This window comes from Petaurus breviceps, unplaced genomic scaffold (assembly GCF_028583685.1).
Source record: "Petaurus breviceps papuanus isolate PSGF00001 unplaced genomic scaffold, PetGlider_PUasm1.0 37, whole genome shotgun sequence".
Lineage (NCBI taxonomy): Eukaryota > Metazoa > Chordata > Mammalia > Diprotodontia > Petauridae > Petaurus > Petaurus breviceps.
Genome location: NW_027186296.1, coordinates 5,365,854 through 5,386,985, shown reverse-complemented (window position 1 = coordinate 5,386,985; position 21,132 = coordinate 5,365,854). Strand labels below are relative to the sequence as shown.

At 36.7% G+C, this 21,132-nt stretch overlaps 1 protein-coding gene across 1 annotated transcript in view; it reads right to left on the bottom strand.

Moving 5' to 3' along the window:
* RYR3 (ryanodine receptor 3) overlaps positions 1-21,132 on the bottom strand; it is a 777,114-nt gene that overhangs the window by 163,853 nt on the left and 592,129 nt on the right. The window contains exons 48-52 of the mRNA XM_069097663.1: positions 20,014-20,234; positions 11,762-11,852; positions 8,976-9,116; positions 7,270-7,433; positions 493-571 (exon numbers count right to left, since the gene is read on the bottom strand). Of these exons, the coding sequence (XP_068953764.1) occupies positions 493-571; positions 7,270-7,433; positions 8,976-9,116; positions 11,762-11,852; positions 20,014-20,234 (696 nt within the window). The remainder of the gene's footprint in view (positions 1-492; positions 572-7,269; positions 7,434-8,975; positions 9,117-11,761; positions 11,853-20,013; positions 20,235-21,132) is intronic.

Genomic DNA, 21,132 nt, shown 5'->3' with positions numbered 1-21,132 from the left:
AGAGAGACAGAGAGACAGAGAGACAGAGAATGAGTGTGTGTTTACCCAGACAGAAGTGACTTTCATTTTTGTTTTGTGCCTCCACATGGAGCACAAAGCTGGCACACATTAGGCAATTAATAAATACTTGTGGACTGACTGATTTTAGTCTAAAACCAAAGGTAATAAATTTCACTTCTGCTTCCTTTCCCTCTTACCCCAAATCCACAGCAAGTATGCATATGCAAATTCCATACTCTTTGATGCTAAGAAAAAAGTTAACATTTCTAGAAGTGAGCATTTCCTTGACTGGTATAAAAAAACATTGCAGCAGCAGCTGCTGCCTCCTCTTCCACTGACCTCCACAAACCTCAGGAAATTGCTGCTCTCAAATAATGAATGTTCTTGGAATGGTAAGTCTGTCACTTAGATACATTGGGCAGATTTCCAAGATTCAACCCTTTAATGTTCTTTAGCTCTTCCTGACATTGTTAGTTGGATGAAAATCCCTACCTTGTCACAAGCCCATTTGTCATGTGAATGCTCAGCATACTTGGTGACCACATATTCCAGTTTTTCAGGAAGAGAATAGCTGAAAGAGAGAGGGAAAAAAAGTGCCATCATATCACCAGGCACAAGTGGAGAGAGTCGGAGCAATTCTGAACTGTCAGAATGTTTCCTCTTTAGATAGAAACAGGGAGTTGGGGTTAATACTGGGACCAAACATAATTTAGCAGAGTTCTGGAACATCAGGGCAATCAGCAACGTTGACCAGTGGCTTCCCATGTACCAAGGTATAGGTACAAGACAAAAAAAGAATGCTAAAGAATCTGATACAAATTCACCTTTATTTCTTTTCACTGGGCTTGTTGATAAAAAAGTTGTGCTTGGTGAAATCTATTTAGCTTTAATTAAGAGTGTTTTTTAGTAAAGGTGGTGTTCAGAAGTAATGTTCAATTCCTATCTGGGGGAAAATCCATTAAGATTCTTTTTGGGTGAAATTTATGTCACATAGGTAATATGCCTGTGATGTGCTGATATGTATACATGTCTGTGTCTATGACAGAATTTCTAAGAACACTCTTAGTAGACTTTGTACTAATCCCATATGACTCTATTTCTCACAATAAACTCATTTTTAATCTACTTAATGGTAACTGATGACATCTTACCTTTCTGTTTTCACTGATGTTTGTTCCATTTCTGTTTGTCTTGTCTCCACTATTCTATTGTAAGTACCTTGAGGAGAGGACCATATTCCTTTGTAATCTCTCCTCAAAGTCTTATGTCCCTAGTGTTTTACTTATTAGCATAAATGAATGACTAGATTAGGTAATGTAAATCACATATCAGGACAGGCCTAAACAAGAAAAAAAGACCTTTAGGCATGTCTAGATAAGGGTTATATGATGAAGACTTTTCATCCAAAGCACCCCATCTGTCATCCTCATGGCTCCAATCTGGAACTGTCATAAATTTCAACACATCTCCAGGGGTGAAGAATGCTAAAATAAAAAAGCCCTTTCTAAGGTTCTAGTATTATGGGTTCAACACACATGAAGTGAATTTTATTTTCATCATTAAAAACACTTATTTTTTTATAATTAAGTAATTAGTTTTTAGTTTTCAACATTCACTTCCATAAGATTTTGAGTTTTACATTTTCTCCCCCTCTTTCTTCTTCTCCCTCCCCAAGATGGAATGCAATCTGATAACAGGGTCTACTTATACATTCATATTAAAGAGATTTTCACATTAGTCATGATGTAAAGAAGAATTAGAATTAATTAAGAACTACAAGAAAAACAAACAAAACAACAAAAGAAAAGGAGAGCAAATAGAATGCTTCCATCTGCATTCAGACTCCAAAGTTCTTTCTGTGGATGTGGATAGTATTTTCCATCATGAGTATTTTGGAGTTGTCTTAGATCTTTGCATTGCTGAGAAGAGCTAAGTCTATCAAAAGTCAGTCATTGAGCAATGTGGCTGTTACTATGTACAAAGTTCTGGTTCTGCTCATTTTGCTCAGCATCTGTTCATATATGTCTTTTCAGGTTTTCCTAAAGTCTACCTGCTCATCATTTCTTAAAGCACAATGGTATTCTATCATTCATGTACCACAACTTGTTAAGCCATTCCCTAGTTGATTGGCATCCCCATAATTTTCAATTCTTTGCCACCACAAAAAGAGCTGCTATAAATATTTTTGTACATGTGGGTCCTTTTCCTGTTTTTATGATCTCTTTGGGATACAGACCTAGAAGTGGTATTACTGGGTCAAAGGGTATGCAGTTTTATAGCCCTTTTTCAAATCGCTCTCCAGAATGGTTGGATCAGTTCACAACTCCACCAACAATGAATCAGTGTTCCAGTTTTCCCACATCTTCTCTAGCATTTATCATTTCCCTGTTTTGTCATGTTAGCCAATCTGATAGGTGTGAGATGGTACCTCAGAGTTATTTTGATTTACATTTCTCTGATCAATTGTGATTTAGAGCATCTTCTCATATGACTATAGATAGTTCTAATTTCTTCCTATTTTCTAAAATTCTACTCATCTCTTTAACTTCTTTCTTGATTATTTTGTGGTTAGTTTTATCTTGTTCTGAGAGGGGGAGTTTGAGTTCTCCCACTAGTATAGTTTTGTTATCTATTTTTTCCTGTAACTCCCTTAATTTCTCCTCTAAGAATATGGATGCCATACCATTTTGTGTATATATGTTTAGTAATGATATTACTTCATTGTCTATCATACCTTTTAGCAGTATGTAGTTTTATTTTCTTATCTCTTTAATCAGCTCTATTTTTACTTTTGCTTTGTTTGAGATTAGGATTGCTACCCCTGCTTTTTTTTTCACTTCAACTGAAGCATTATATATGCTGCTCTAGCCTTTTACCTTTACTCTTTGTGCACCCCTCTGCTTCAAATATGTTTTGTGTAAACATATTACATACAGGATTATAGATCTTAATTCCCTCTCCTATCCATTTCTGTTTTATCAGAGAATTCATCCCATTCCCATTCACAGTTAGGATTACTGTGACTTTCCTCCACCCTTTCCCCACCCCATTTATACTTTTCTCTCTTCTTTCTCCCTTTCCCTCCTCATCAGTTTTGCTTTTGACAACCTCACTTCCTCAGTCTGCCCTCCCTTTTATCAACCCCCTCCATTTTCTTTCCCTTTCCCCTTACTACTTCTTTACTTTCTTCTATCCACCCCTCCCTTTTCTTTCCCCTTTCCCCTCTTACTTCCTATTGGGTAAGTTAGATTTCTATACCTAACTAATTATGTTATTTCCTCTTTGAGCCAAATCTGATGAGAATAAGATTCAAACAATACTCATCTCCCTTCCTTCTTTCCCTCTACTATAATAGGTTTTTGTGCCTTTTCAAGTGATATAATTTACTCCTGTCTGCCTCCTCCTTTCCTCTTTTCCCAGTGCAATCCCTTTTCACCACTTAATTAGATTTTTTTTATCATCACATCAAAGTCAACTTATACCCACACCCTTGGTCTATATATATCCCTTTCAAATGTTATAACAATGATATGGTTTTCAAGAGTTATAAGTGTCATCTTCCCTTGTAGGGGTGTAAACAGTTTGCCTTTATTAATAACATATTGTTTTTTCTTTCCCATTTACCTTTTTATGCCTCTCTTGAATCTTATATTTGAAGACCATATTTTCTGTTCAGCTCTGGTCTTTTCATCAGGAAGGTTTGGAAATCCCCTATTTCAATTAATATCCATGATTCAATGAATATCCATCTTCTCTCCCGAAAGATTATGCTCAATTTTGCTGGATAGCTGATCCTTGGTTTTAATCTAAGTTCCTTTGCCTTATGGAATATTGTATTCCATGCCCTCTGATCCTTTAATGTAGAAGCTACAAGGTCCTGCATAATCCTAACATGATATTTAAATTGTTTCTTTCTGGCTGCTTGCAGTATTTTCTCTTTGACCTGGCAACTTTGGAATTTGGCTACAATATTCCTTGACATTTTCAATATGGGATCTCTTTTAGGAAGTGATTGGTGCATTTTTTCAATAACTATCTTAACTTCTGGTTCTAGGACCTTGGGATAGTTTTCCTTAATGATTTCATAAAAGATTATATCCAGGCTCTTTTTTAAAATTATGGTTTTTAGGTAGACCAATAATTTTTAAATTGTCTCTCCTGGATCTATTTTCTAGGTCAGTTGTTTTTGCCAATGAGTTATTTTACGTTTTCTTCCATTTTTTTCATTCATTTGCCTCTGTTTGACTGATACTTGATTTTCAGAGTCATTAGCTTCCACTTGCCCAATTCTAATTTTTAACAAATTGTTTTTTTCTATTGGATTTTTGTACCTTCTTTTCCATTTGGCCAATTCTACTTTTCAAGGAGTTGTTTCATTCAGAGTACAGTTTTTTTCCATTTGGCCAGTTGTATTTTTTTTTTTAAGCAATTGGGGTTAAGTAACTTGCTCAAGGTTACACGGCCAGTTATTATTTCTGGGTGTGGTGCTGAGTATCTGAGCCCAGATTTGATCCAGGTCATCCCGACACTGGAGCCAGTGCTCCCACTTGCTGAGCCACCTGGCCGCCCCTAAGCAATTGGGGTTAAGTAACTTGCTCAAGGTTACATGGCCAGGTGTTTCTGGGTGGTTGCTAAGTGTCTGAGCCCGGGATTCAATCTCCAGGTCTTCTCAACACTGGAGCCGGTGCTCTTACTCGCTGTGCTACCTGGCCGCCCCAGCCAGTTGTATTTTTTAGGGATTTGCTTTCTACAGTCAATTTTTGTCCTTCTTTTTCTAAGTTATGGACTCTATTCTCAATTCTTTTCCCAATTTTTCTTTTACTTTTCTTATCTGACTTTTAAAATACTTCTTGAGCTTTCCAAGAAGGCTTTTTGGGCTTGAGGACAGTCTATATTCCCCTTTGAGGTTTCAGATGTGGGTATGTGGGTATATTGACAATGGTGTCCTCTTATGAATTTGTGCCTTCATCTTCCCTGTCCTCATAATAAGAGTCTATGGTCATTGTCCATTTCTGCTTTTTGTTCATGGTGTTTGCCTATTTTCTGGCTTTTTAAGATGAGCTCTCCTGCTAGAGTGCAGGGGGCACTGACCCAGACTTCTTGTGCTGGGAACCTGGGACCTAGTCATTGACTTTGTTTGCTGGGGCCTCAGGTGCTGGCAACTGGAGTCTGTAGGGATCTGGCAACTTTCCTGGTGCTGAGCCAGGGTTGTCAACACTGGAGTTCTTGGGGTTGGGAGGGGAGACTTGCCCCTAGGGAATGCCTGCTCACCCAGGCTTCTTTAAAGCACTCAAATGTTTGGCTGCTGGAGAATATCTGCAGGTCTGGAACTGTGGCTTCCTTGGAGTTGTACTTCTGGAATTCTGCTGAAGTACTGGGAGATTTGACTGTTGGAGAATGCTGGTGCACATGGTGGTTTTCTAAGATGGTGTCTACTGGTTCCCCTGCCTGTGCTGAGACACTTAGGGGTCCTTGTGTTGGCGCTTGCCTGCTCTACCACCTTGGGGCTGAGGATCTCCCATTGGTTTACTGAGGTGGGGCTTGCTGCTGGCTTGCTGGGATGTCTCCTCTCCTGTACTGCTCCCCCTCCCCCAGAGTGAAAGGGACCTTTCACGTTAATCTTCCAAGCTTCCTGGGCTACAAGAGTGCTGCACCCCTGTCTTTCTGTTGGCTCAGCTGTTCCAGGGTTTTTCCTGGGGAGATATTCTCTGGGATTTCAGAGGTCAATAAGGGAGGGTGAGAGTGACTTACTTCTTACTCTGCCATCTTGGCTCCTGGAAGCAGAATTTCTGAGCTTGAAGTGAATTTTTTATAAATACTCTGTTCCACTGAAATTGGTCTGCTAGCTATTTTCTGTAAACTATATTCCAATTTCTATCTTTACATAAGTAGGCTGCCACGTCTTAAATGAATTCCTTCCTCTCTATTTTATAGAATTCCTAAATTCTTTCAAAGCTTAAGTTAGGTGCCACATCCTACCCTAGGCATCTTCTGACAACATTCCTACCTCCCAACCCAGTTGCCAGTGCATGATCCCCTTTCAAATTATTTTGCATTATTTTATACATTTAAAATGTACGTATCTGTATATATATATGTACACACAGATATATATATACACCTCCTTTTCCCATCCCCTCACCCCCAAGTAGAATTCAAGCTCCTTGAGTGCAAGTACTGTTTCATTTTTGGCTTTGTCATTTGCAATGTCCAGCACAGATCCTTGAACAATTTATTATTATGTATTAGTATTATTATTTTGGACCTGTGATTTCATCAGTATAGGAAGCAAACCTCCTATATCAATGTCAATTAGCAGCTTATAGTTCCAGAGAATTGAGTGCTTACTAAATGTTTATCTATTTGAATCAGGTTATATGGATTTCAACCTGTCTCCTGATCAACAACAATTTAGGAGGTTCAGAGTTCTTCACTTTAATGTATATTTGGGAACAAAAAGAAAGTCATGCAGACTGTGTGAAACACTCTTAAGCAGAAATATTTTATTGTCTGCAGCTGAATGGAGGGAGGAAGAAATTTATAGGGCATTAATTATATTGTTCAGATGATACAAAAGCCTGGATAGTAAAATCAGCATTAATAAAAAATACTGAGATGTTTTGGAACAGAATGAAAATGCACTTCAGGTTTGAAGGACACAATATTTTGTGTTCTAAAAACACCTGAAAGTTGCTTACTATAACATTAAAGGCTAAACAGCTTCTCAAAGAGGGAGATTAACTGTCCTTGCTACATTCTTCTGAGGCCTCAATAAATTTGTTTACACATCCAGGACTTAGCACAGAGTGCACTACAGACAGCAAATGTTTAATATATGATTGTTGAATGGAAATTGAATTAAATGTTAATGGATTTATTTTGATTTATTATACTATTAGAACTTACAATACTAATTTACAAACTAAATGAAGGCTTTGTCAAAAACCATTAATAAACTAATTGCATCATTTATCAGGGAAACTGACTTAGGGCTTTAAGCTATATTTACTCAGTGGAAAGAACTCATCTCTTTATTTTATCATGAAGAAAACCAAAGAGTGATAATGTAGTACATAATCAAATATAAATTAATTATATTTTAAAATAGCATAAAAAATATGGGGCCCTTGAAAAATGACTTATACTATTTAGGGTTGCAAGGAGAGGTACTAGCCAGAGAGATAAGTCAAATCTTGATGAGCTAGTGCCTTTGGAGAAAAGAATAGCCATATGACAAAAACATTAATTTAGAAAATATTTTGGACTCACTTGATGGTATTGATAGGTTTGGGGTCAAAGTTGCCTTCTGCATCCACTGAGGTCTGCTTTTCCAATGTGGCTGTGATTCTGGTGTCTAAATAATCAGGTGGCAAGGCCCCAGCTATTGCACTGAGACAAGGTAAGGCCATTCGGAAGAGATCTGTGTCATATCTCTGTGGGAAAGATAGGAACTAGTTGGAAAATCTAATTTAAAAAACACATAACATGTTAGTAAGTGAATCACAGCCATAATGCAGAAGCATCAGAAGAAATAAGAATGATAACCAAGCTCACTTATTTTCCAGAAAAAGAAAGGAGTACCCATCTGCTCCTTAATAATTTGTGGTAGATACTGTGGGGATATCATTGGAAACTGAAGTGACATGAGAAGTGAAGGTATTATGTCCTTGTCCATATGGATACAACAAAATAAACTTATGGTCAAAATTTTGTAATGGCCAAGTTTTAAGTAATGGTATATTTTAACAGTTCTTTCTTTTCCCTTGGGCCTGCCATCTCACCCAAGTCATGAGGGCCTCTATTTATATATTTTTGGTACTTATTGAAACTGATGCAGCACAGAAGCTCTGGTCAGTTTTTTTTTTAAAGTTTTGTGAGGAATCCACTTTGAAATCTTAAAGTGCTATATAAATATTAATTATTGCTTTCATTAGTAACAGGAATAGGAATAATTATATGGGTCTTATAAATTATTAGCAAACTGCCCAGGTATACATTTGTATTCTGTTCATTCCATCTTAGAGTGAGGAATGGTAAGCTAATATGGCTAGGGAGCTGGTTACAATGAAGACATGAAGCTTGATGGCCAAAAAATTCTAAAGAGAGGGGAGGCAGTAAACAAACTATAACTGAGCTCCAGGTTTTATCGAGGAAAACTAGGAATACCCAGATCTAATCTCCTGATGATGGTGATATCAAGACCCACAAAGAAAAGTGGCAGAGGGAAATAGTGACATTTGGAAACTAGGGGTCTATCTTAAGTAATTTGGTCCCCTAAGACTGAGGAATTATATAAATTATTGCTAAATCTACAAACCTAAAATTCTGTCTAAGCAGAAAAGAGGACATTAGAATTAGAGGGCAGTTTTCATTTCTGCTTTGAATAAAATCAGGGCTTGTTAACAAGGACTAAAAAAAGGAGTAAAACTTTTTGTGAAATAGTTTCTCAAAGCATATCAATTTTGAGAGATACTGGACATGGGAGGCAGGAGACCTGGGCTCAACTCTGACCTCAGATACTAACTAGTTATGTGACCACAGGAAAATTATTTAACCTCTCAGGGAAATAGTTTCTTCATTTGTAAAATTGGGATAATGACATAATGATGCTTATATTGAAAAGTTTGTTGTCGTCAAGGGGGTTTGCAAACATTAAAATACTATAAAAATGCAAGCTGTTATTCTTATGGGGTGGCTGAGTTATGGCTCAGTCCAACAAAAGGAAGAAGGTGGTAAAGGAAGTAATAGCAGCAAGTTGGGTCAATATAGCCCTCTGATGACTTCCAATGTGTATTTTTTTATGTGAGGGGAAAAAATAATTTAATTATGAAGGGTTATAGCCTCAGTGAAAAGAATATGTCTTTTGTCAAAGCTCTGAAAACAAAGACAAAGTTTAAGAGCCCTTGTCTGTATTCTTCCTCACTAATCCCTTGGACCATTGTGTCCCTCACTTCCTTTAATGACATAGTCATTACCTTATGAGAGAGAGAGTCAAAAATCCCCCAGAAGAGCTTCTCTGTCAAATGTAATTCTTCTTCCACTGCCAAGCCATAGCACCCCCATCCTGAAGGGAGGCAGTAATACTTCCAGCACTGTTCATAATGATTTGTCAAAAGCTAGGAAGTTGGAACAAAAGAGTACTTTCAGGGTGAAGCAGAGAAAATTCACCAATGCTTTGTAATACACACAAAATTATCGTTGTGCAAAAATAGCAAGTCAGCATGATGAGAAGAGTATTAAAGATATATAGTAAAAGGAACAGCAGAAAGACCTTCAAACAGTATAAGAAAAAGACGTATTTCATGTTTTAACCAGCTGTGTGGATTTGGTTGAATTTGCTTAACTATGATTCTCCTACCATACCTTTGTCTAAGTTATAAGCGAAAAAAAAAGTAGAGTTAATTTCTTTATTTTATAGTACTGACCCATTAGGGGCAGGAGTGATATGGTCTAATGCTTTGACTCTCAATGTGCTTTGTTGTTGTTCAGTCATTTTAGGCATGTCCAACTCTTTGTCACCCCATAAATATGTTAATTCCTATGCAATTCTCATGATGAGGGTTTGGAAGAGGCTCAGGCCTGTACAACCTGTGGCCTGCAGGCCAGTTATATCTGCAAAGCATGCTTTTCCTCTACATTTTTCTTGGGCTGTCTGAAATCCTGTGGCATGCAGCAAGCGGCCCAAGGGCCATAAGTAGCTGCCACCCTAGGTTGTACAGGCTTGATCTAGGTCTTCCTCTTGCCTCCTTTTTTCTCTAAATCATCTCACCTGTTAGTGTTAGAAGACATCCAGGGCTGAGTAGTCTGACATCTCCTGCCCAGGAGAGGGCAGCAGAACATTACAAATATCTTAGGAATTTGTGTTGTAAGAAAAGAATTGACTGATACAGGACCTGTGCCTGTGTCAGCCAGCAAGGGGAGGTTTGAAGTACTGGGAACTCTTAAGATGCAGTCTTCAGTTTAACTTTCTGCAGGCATGAGAAGCCCATTATTTCATGTTGCAGTGGAAAATGTTTTGGTCTTAGCATTAGATTACTGGGGCTTAAATCCTACCTCTACCACTTCCTATCCCAAACCCTGGAAAAAAGTGAGGTCAATGGGTGATTCGAATAAACAACAGGGAATCCAGGGGCTATGACTGCTACCTCTTCTTCTGCTAAGAACTTGTTGCATGACACACAATTAAAGAATGACTTTGAGCCTCAGTTCTTCATGTATAGTAACACTGGGTAAAAACTGATTTCATATCAATTCACTTTTTAAAAATGATTTAAGTGAGAGGCAAATAAGCACAATGGATAAAACGATAGAATTAAGAAGTGAGTTCAAATAAAGGCTCTAGCTGTATGACTATGGGCAAGACACTTTACCTACAAAAGACTCAGTGTCCTCATCTGTAACAATCAAATAAGATAATGTATATAAGATTAAAAATATATAAATATATAAATGTTAGCTATTGAATAAGAATAACAAAAACTAAAAAGACTGTTATAGGAAAAGCAGAGGGATCTTAGATTTCGATCTTAGGCTAGGATCCTAGATTCTTAGAGACCATTATCTAGTACAACACCTTCATTTTATAGATCAGGTAATTGAAACTCAGAGAGGTTTAGTGACTTGCTTAATTAGGAAAAAAATATATACATTTAAAGTGAAAGATATGACTCTTTTTCCCTCAGTGCTTATTAAAGAAAAACAACAAAAGTGATATTGAAATAGGAGTTGTTATGCTTCTCCCCAAAATTTGGAAATAAAGTATAAGAACACAAGACATAGCCTCTAGAAATGAGGAAGAAGGAAAAACCAGTATTTTACCACATAATTGTCGCAGAGTTTTATGCCATTTTTTTTTTTGCAAAAAGCAGGGTTCAACCATTATATGAAGCATTTTAAAATTGTGTAGGTATTAATTAAAAATCATTTATTACTGTCTTAGGTGCAAGGTTAGGATGAATGGAATATTCATGAATATACATTAAAATTGGGAAGATGCAAGTCTTACCATACCATGTGACTTATTCATGGCAGCTTCACCGGCCTACTCACTCCTCTCTCCACCCTCTCTCCCCCCGCCTCCCTGCCATGGATCTTCACTGGGTTAAGTGACAATATATGGTTTAGTACTGCAGCACTCTAAACAAACCATCTAAGCTGGCTTTTGGAAATATATCAACAATGTGAATGGGCTGAGAATTCTAGGCTCCTGGCTTAAAATGCTTGAGAGATAAAAGCACATCCATTTGCCACTGGTGAATACATTGCTGCTCTGTTTACCTTTTAAGTGGCATGACTCACAGAATTATATACTATGTGATGATTACTAGATAAAAGGTTATAAACCAACTTTTGGACTGGAAAAAAAAGGGTGGATAATTACACAGTGACAACAATTATGCAGTGAAATATGGTATCAAATACAAAAGAACCAATGTACTGTAGTTTAAAAGTGAGGTTGAAAGACAGTCCAAAGCACTTTGAATTATCTCATATACGAAATTATTAATGCAATTGGAATTAGCAACTAATAAAAATATTTAAAGAAAATCAAACAGATCAATTGAATCTTGCATATTTGCCATCCTCACCCTTAAGAATGGAGGTAAGTTTTTGCTGGTCATGTCCTAGTTGCTAACTAGAAACTTAAAGGAATGAATTCAATTGCACAGATGCCTTTCTTCTGAAAATGGTGAAAACGGTTTGTTTTGTTGTACACTTTCTGTGCCACAGACTGGATTTAATTGCTAGAAAGGATATTTACCTTAAGCGGCATTTTACAGTACTCATTGAGAAGTGGTACATCAAAAACAAGACGGCGCAGGAGCTGCTGTAACATGGAAGGCCGTAAATGACTGGAGTGTGGAAAAGGGGGAAAAAATACATTATCAGTACCTTATGAAAAGTCTCAAAGCAATTAGATACAAAAACAAAAGTTCTTCAATGTATTTTAGTTCATGAGGAAATAATAAATGACCTTTAAAAAGTATAGACTTCTACTAGAAAGTGAAGGGAATTTGCTTTTTGGTGCTAAATTTTTATGAAGGGTAGTTTACACTTTCTGCCTCTATATGCTCCCCATCCATTCATTATTTAATCACTTGGTTTTCTAACCTGCCACTCTATTGAAACCATTCTTTTAAAGGCTGCCAATGATCTGTCAAATCCAACAACCTTTCCTTAATCCCCATGCTCCTTGAATTTTCTGTAACATTTGATGCCGATGGCTACCTTCTCTTTTTGGATGTGTTCTCTTAGCTTCGACAACACTGTTATCTCAGGTTTTCTCCCTATATGACTGCTACTTCATCTTCTTTGCTAGTTTATTGTCGTCCTACCACCACACGTAAGAGCTTATCCACTGTCTTTTTCTCTATCAATATTTTTCTTAATCTCCCTCTTTCTCATGGTTTCGATACTGCTAGGTGGATGACTTTAAAATCCATAATCAACCCCAATTCTTTTGAGATCTTATTCCACATTTATAACTGTCCAAGGGACATTTTCACTTGGATAACTACTCAGTTCTCCCTTAGGGCATCATTCCTGCACTAGTTGCTCTCTCTTCCTTTCCCTCTTCTTACCTCTTAGCTGAGTCAATGCTACACTATCCTCCACTCTCAACTCCTTTGTGCCCTTGTCTTATTGCCAATTATGACTTGTCAAAACTCAACGACTCTTTACTCTTATCTTCTACCTTTGTACTTATTCTAGTGCTGTTGAATGGAGCTAAAGAAAATCATTAAACTGTGCTCACTATAAATTTATAATTATCTCAGCTGACCAACATGAGTAAGCTTATTTAATCCTATTATTTTAATGCAAACTACAGTTTGGACTACTATTCTCTAATTTTGCCTGACATAAGTTTCATTTCCATATATTTTAATTTCCCAAGACTAGAACTTGATCTTTCTTTGTTCCCTTGACGGCGTAGCTTTCTCCTCCAAACTCACCAGTTGAGCTCTTCCTCTTTGTATTTTTAGAGCATTTTGCTTGGATCTCTACTTTGGACAGATCACATTTTACCTTGCAGCATACTTGTCTGTGCTTGTATCAAATCCCTGTTATATTTTAGACTTCTTGAATATGAGGTCCATGTTATTTTTTTACCTCTAATCTTCTCCAGGCCCTAACAAAATGCCTAATACACATATTTCATATTTAACACACATCTGTTTAGTTAAACTAAATCCATTTATGCTATCTAGAAGAAGAATGTGTTAAAGTATGCTCAAGAAATGCTCAAATGACTTTGGATAAGTCACTTGGCCTCTTTAGGACTCAATTTTCCTCACATCTAAGAGAGTAGATTAGTCTAGATATTTCTAAGGTTCTTTCTCAACAAACTCTCTTCTTTTTTTTAAATTAATTTTTATTTTTAGTTTACATCATTCATTTCCACAGGATTTTGAGTTACAAATTTTCTCCACATCTTTCCCCTACCCACCACCCCAGAACAGTGATTCCACTGTAAACCACCTCCTCCAATCTGCTCTCTCCTATATCCTCTCCCATACTCCCTCCTACTTTCCAGTAGGGCAAGATGGATCTCTATACCCCAGTGCCTGTATATCTTATTTCCCAGTTGCATATATATATATATATATATATATATATATATATATATATATATATATGTTTTAAACATTTGATTTTAAAACTTTGAATTCCAGATTCATTCCCTTCCTCCCTCATCACCCACCCTTACTGGAAAGATAAGCAATTCAATATAGGTTGTACATGTGTAGCTATGCAAAACATTTCCATAGTGTATATATTGTGAAAGACTGACTATATTCCCCTCTGTCCTATCCCAACCCCCACTTGTTCTATTCTCTACTTTGACCCTGTCCCTTTTCAAAAGTGTGTGCTTCCAACTTCCCTCCCTCAGCCAAATTCAGTAAGAGTAAGGTTGACTCATTCCCTTTTGCCTTCCTTTTCTTCCCCTCCATTGTAACAGTTTTCTCTTGCCTCTTTTATATGAGATAATTTACCCCATTCTGTCTCTCCCCATCTCCTCTCATTATAATCCTCTCTCATCTCTCAGTTTCACCTTTTAAGTATCATACCTTCCTATTCAATTGGTCCTGTGCCCTCTGTCTATGTATATTTGTATACATGTATACTCACACTCACATATGTATATATATATATATATGCCCATATGCCCTCCTATACAGACTTATATATGTATGCATGCATATACACACACACACACACACATATATATATATATATATACACACATTTATATTCCCTTCAACTATTCTCATAATGAGAAAAGTTTCATAAATTACAATTGTCATTTTTCCATGTAGGAATGTAAATAGTTCAACTTTGATAAGTTCCTTATGATTTCTTTTCCCTGTTTACCTTCTCATGCTTCTTGTATCTGAATGTCAAATTTTCTATTCAACTATGGTTTTTTCATCAAGAATTCTTGAAAGTTCTCTATTTCATTGAATGACCATTTTTTTCCCCAGAAACATGATATTCAGTTTTGCTGGGGAAGTGACTCTTGGTTTTAATCCTAGCTCCTTTGACCTCCAGAATATCATATTCCAAGCCCTTCAGTCCCTTAATGTAGACTCTGCCAGATCCTGTGTTATCCTGATTGTGTTTCCACAATATTCAAATTGTTTCTTCTTGGCTGCTTGTAATATTTTCTCCTTGATCTGGGAACTCCGGAACCTGGCTATAATATTCCTAGGAGTTTTCTTTTTGGGATCTTTTTCAAGAGATGATTGGTAGATTCTTTCAACCTCTATTTTGCCCTCTGGTTCTAAAACATTAGCACAATTTTCCTTGAGAATTTCTTGAAGGATGATTTCTAGGTTCTCTTTTTGATCATGGCTTTCAGGTAGTCCAATAATTTTTAAATTATCTCTCCTGCATCTATTTTCCAGGTCAGTGGTTTTTCCAGTGAGATATTTCACACTGCCTTCTATTTTTTTCATTCTTTTGGATCTATTTAATAGTATCTTTATTTCTCATAAAGTCACTAGCTTCCATTTGCTCCAATGTAATTCTGAAGGTATTATTCTCTTTGGTGAGCTTTTGAAATTCTTTTTTCATCTGGCAAATTTGGCTTTTTAAGGCATTCTTCTCATTGGCTTTTTGAGCCTCTTTTGCCATTTTAGTTAGTCTATTTTTTAAGCTGTTATTTTCTTCAGTCAGGTTGTTGACTCTCTTTTCATGATTTTGTTGTATCATTCTCATTTCTCTTCCCAATATTTTCTCCACTTATTTGATTTTCAAAATCCTTCTTAAGGTCCCCTATGGCCTGTAATCAGTTCATATTTTTTCTTGGAAGCGATTGGTACAGGAGTTCTGACTTCATTGTCTTCCTCCTGTTCCGTGCTTTGATCCTTTTTGTCCCCCAAAAAAGGAATCCAAAATTGGATTGCTATGCTTGCTTTGCTTCCTTTGCTTGCTCATGTTGCCACTCAATTACTTGACTTTTGAGCTTTTTACCACAGTAGAACTCTGTTTCCGGAGAGGAGAACTTTGTCCCAAATTGCTGGGGTTTTCTCAACTACCAGAGCTATTAGTTGGGTACCCTCTCAGAAGCCTCTACTGGCTCTGGCACATTGGTCATGCACCCCAGGACCTCCACCCTAGACAGCAATCCAGATCCAAGCAGCTTAAAGCAAGAGCTTTAACCCCTCAGACTGGTTGCTTGGTCCCGCTACAATCTTCAGGCCAGGAGCTCTGAAGCAGCCACGTGGCAGTGGCTGCCGCGCCTAAGCCCCTTCTCCCTCTGGGGGGGCAGAGGCCGGACTGCACTCTCCAACACCCTATTCCCACAAAGTCCACACCGAACTCTCACTTTGTCTTTGGAATTTATGGGTTGATAATTTTGGAAACCGCCACAGCTGCTGGTGATCCACTCTCTCAAAGTCCCTCCAGCCGGGGCTGGTCATGGCTGCCCTGAGGTTAAAAATATGGACTCACGTGGCTGGGCTCTGCTCCCAGAGCTTTGTGATGGACCCTTCCTGCCAGCCTGCTGGGCTGTCTTCAGCGGGAGGTTTGTATCTGTCACTTTGTGGGTTCTGTAGCCCTAAAGTTTGTTCAGAGTCATTTTTATAGGTATTTGAGGTGGTTATGGAGGGGGCATATGGAGTTTTCCTGCTTCTACACTGCCATTTTGACTCTACCCTCCAACCTCTCTTCTTTTGAGAGTCACTAAATTTTATCAGCCAATCAGGATTCTGGTGATGTTAGCTACCAACTCCCAGTTGGATTTTTTTCCTCTGACAACTAAGTGTTCATAACCTTTGACCATTTATAAATTAGGAAATAATTTATTCTTATATATTTGAATCAGGTCCTTATCTATCTTGGATATGATAACCTTATCAAAGAGACTTGTAGCAAAGATTTTTCCCTGAATATGATTTTTTTTGTGTTTGCAAAGTCTTTTTATTTTCAAATATTTAAAAGTGTCCATGGGGTCTCTGTCCCCATTAAATATAATGCCAGTCCATGGTATTATTATAATTATTGTAAATTAAATTCTGCCCCCCTCCCCAAATGTCTGCCTTTGCTTCTCTGGAACTCTTCCTATGCCCAACTCAGGAGGCAAGAAAAACACAATCCCTGGCTAAAAGACAAACAAAAACATGTTTAGTTAAATCTCCACATTGACCATGTCCAGAAAAAAAATCTCAATCCTCACTCTGAGTCCATCACTTCTTTATAAGGAGTTGGTTAGTGTGTTTCTTAAGTCCTTTTGCATTGTGGTTGGTCACACTATTGAGTACAGTTTCTAAGACTTTCAATATTGTTTATAATATTGTTATAGAAATTTTTCTCCTGGTTCTTCTCATTTTACTCTGCATCAATTCATACAAGTCTTCCAGAATTCTTTGAAACCACTGTCTTTATCAATTCTTACAACACAATAGTTGTGTTATATTCATATATCATAAATTATTCAGCCATTCCCCAATTGATGGGTAGCCCTTCAGTTCCTAATTCTTTATTATTACAAACAAAGGGGCTATATCAAATGGGTCCTTTTGTATTTGATCCTTTTGGGGGGCTGACCTAATAGTGATATCTCTGCATCAAATGGTATCCATGGTTAAATACCTTTTTTTGGGCATAGTTCCAAATTGCTTTCTGAATGGCTGGACCAGATCATAGTATATTAATGTATATTTTCCCATAGTCCATCAGCACTTGTTTTACCTTTTTGGAAAACTTTATGAAAAATATACTTTTATTAAGTTAAGGTTTACTTATTGCTATATTTTCTAGTGTTTCTTCTTTTCAAGCAGATAGGCTTTATATCTTGTCAAAAGTTTCTTTTTCTGCATCTATTGATTAAATCATATGATTTTTGTTGTTTTTGTTACTAATATGATCTATTCTATTTGTTTCCTGATATTGAACAGATCCTGCATTGCTGTTATAAATAAAACCTGGTCATAGCATTATCTTTCTGATATGCTGTAGCAACTTTGCTAACACTTAAAAAGTTTTTAAATTAAATTAAATTAAAAATTTTGAGTCAATTTTCATTAGGAATATTGTTCTATAGGTTTCTTTCTCTGTTCTGACTCTCCCTTGGTTGGTTATCAATATGATACTTTGTATCATAGAAAGAATTTGGTAGAAATTCTTACTTTCCTATTTTTAAATAATTTGCATAATAGAATCATTGTTCTTTGAATGTTCTACAGAATTCCCTTATAAATCCATCTGGTTTTGGGATTATTTTTTGGGGGGGTGGGAGTTCATTTATGGTTTGTTCAATTGCTTTTTCTGAGATTGGGTTATTTATACTCTATTTCTTGTTCTCTTAATCTAAATTGGTAATTTTTTTTTGTAAATACTTATCCATTAGGTAGTTTTACTGGCATAAATTTGGCTATCTGTTCACTTATTTAACAATTCAAAAAACATCAAAACCCTTCATATGTGTGAGGTCACAGGAGATAGAAACATAAGTAAGACACAATTCCTGTCCTCAAAGAGTTTATAGTTTGATAGTGTGCTCAAGGCTGCCCTATAGAAAGGAAGTATGAAATTGCTTAATAATCTTTTTGGTTTAAAATGCAATTCTATCTCATTTTACTTTCCTACTTAGTTGAGAGAGATACTAACTTTTTAAAAAAGGAAATTAGAGAAGGTTCTTGATACAGCCAAGGCTTTAAAAAGGCTAGCACCTTTTTTTTATCTTATATTTGAAAATCAGATTGTGGAAGACCAACTTTGGATGAGAATTTATGAGGAATATGTTTCTGAAAAAGTCATCCCTTTTAATCAACCCATACCCGGTTTCGATCTTAAACCTTTTCCAGTGTCTATTCTGTAGAAATCCAAGAAACTGAGTATTAGCACTAAAACCCTTATAAAGAACCTGCTTATAGTATGCTTAGGTATGTAATGCAAAGGAGTTCATTCTTTAATACTTTTAATTATAAACACAGCCTCACTAAGGCATCCTATTAGGATGCTTTTATTAACCTTACTGACTCTCTAGCTACACAGTAGCTACTCCTATTAGGATGCTTTTATTAACCTTACTGACTCTCTAGCTACACAGTAGCTACTTTAATTCTCCTACTTTTTCCTTCTTAGCATATAAATTCTATCCATTTAAATATTATAAGTAGATAATCATCTCCTACTTCAGAGTGAAGAGTGAGTTTCTGATGTGAGTTTACTTAATCTCTTCCCTCCTCACCCCTCCAAACCCCTCTATTCATTCTTTAAACCTCTGAGTCTTTTCCCATTTTCTCTTCCTTCCCTCCTGTCTTAAAGGATGAAAGAGATGGTTCCCTCTCTTGCTAAAGCCAATCCCTGTACTATGATCTCATTTCCTCCCATTTTCAGTATGCCTTTGGCTCCATCAATTTTCTGTTCCCTCATACATCTTCAATCTTTCTCTATATACTGTCCCATTCCTTCCTACTACAGACATGCCTTCTGTACCCTGAAAAATAAATCCTTTAATATTGTTATGTTCTCAAGGTGCTGCTCTCATGCCTTAAATTCTTTACATCTACCTGTTCTTCAATCCACTGTAGCTTCTCTTCTCTCTAATGTATAATTCATTCTGCTGATTTGTGAAATCTATGATCCCATCTTTTATCTCCCTGGTCATCATTTATCTCCCTGGTTTTCTTTAAGTTCCAACTAAAATCCCCTTCTTACAGGAAGCCTTCCTCAACCTCTCTTAATTGTCTCCTCTCTGTTAATTAATTCCTCTTAATTCTCTATGGCTTATTTGTACATTTTTGTTTGTCACCCATTAGACTGTAAATTCCCTGAGGACAGAGATTATCATTTGCCTCTTTTTGTATCCTCAGGCACAGTGCCTGGCATATATTAGGTGCTGAATAAATATTGACTGGCTAATAGAGGGAGAAACTTGTACCAATATTATCCCAGATTTCATGATTTTGTACCAAAGTACTGAAGAAATCTGCATCTTAATTCCCCAGCTAGACTGTCAGCCAGTCCCTAAGGGCAAAGGCTGTATCATTTCATCTTTGTAGCCCTAGCCGCTAGACCATGGCAAGAACTTAGTAATACATATTTGCTGAATTCAAATGAATTGCATTTGAGAAGCTTACCCCCATAGCTTGGGACCTTCAGGTAACTCAGATAGTATTAGTCTTACTAACATCAATCAACTCCTAGCAATGAAAATCTTGTGTTGCCTGAGGAGGTGGTAGACTGACTGCTCATCTTATATAATGTGGGGTCTTAGGTACCTTATCCTCAGTATTCTAGTCAGCACTGACTACCATCTTGTGGTAGTCAGATAACAGTCAGTCAGAGGAATGAGGTGATGGGAGGCAGTTGATTGGAGAGACAAAATGAATAGGGGATGGAGTAAAGAGGGTTTTTGGAGAAAATATATAGTTGAGGGTCAAATTTGTAGGAAGATGTCCCAGACTTCAGGTTCTCATATGTACAATTGTATTCATGTGCACACTTATGTGCAATTGAATTCAAATGAATAAATATGAGTGAGAAATACACAAGGATAGTACTTACTTGCAGATAGCAAGCAGGCATTCTTCTATAGTATCTCTCTGTGCTTTGGTAAGGGAGCGTCCTTTGGAGAGTCTATAGATGGTCTGAAGTGTGGAATCAATCAGAGAGGTATAATGCTCTGTTCCAGCAAACAAAGGAGCATGTCTTGTGAGGAGAGGGAGCACAGCAGAACACAGATATCTATTCAATGCAAGTGCTGCCTCTGTGGTACTCAGAGAAACCTAGGGAAAAGAGAAAGAGATAATGATCAATCTTATTTGGAGATGCTCAGCAAAGCATAACAACACTCACCATATGATCCTATGTCTTAGGATATGTCTTACACGTTTTAGTGCTGCACAGAACATAAAGCAACAGAGAGTATGACTGTTCACTTTGTCACTAGAGGTACTATTTTGCATGTAAAATGAAACAAATTAAGTCAGAAGTAAAAAAAAAACAAGATAAAAAATGAAGACAAAAGTGAAACCAAACAAAAGGCTGTCTGTAAGTGAATTAACTCTGAGGCAAAAATTGACAGGCTATCTTCTTCACTTTGGGTTCTACTAAAATATATATACTTCCTTATAAGATGAAACATAACCATCTTATTAAAACCAGTAAGAGAACTTTATTCTATACGTGTGAGTGTGTGTGTGTGTATACATTTAACTTTGAAACTTTGAAAGATCCTTGATTTCATCAGTGTGGATATGTCATCCACTATCACAAATCACAACCCCTCCATTCTTCATGAATTTTTCAAGAGACTTATTGATGTGTTTTGTTTTTACATTGCATGTATTTATAGATTATTTCCACTGTGTAAGATATCTCTCGTGACAAAGAAAAGCAGATAAGTAAAATTAATAACAATGATTTTTTCTGAAAATTAAAAAAATTTCACATCTATAGCATCTCCTCACCTTTCTATAATGAACAGAAATCTTTTTCTCTCCCTCCCACCCCCTACATAACTGGAAATAAAAGAAAAATAATTTTACAAAAACAAATTCCTTCAATAATTGTATAAAATATAAACATGTCTCATTCTGCATGGTAAATTTGTCATTTCTCTGTAATGGATAGTCTGTCTATCTATCTATCTATCTATCTATCTATCTATCTATCTATCTATCT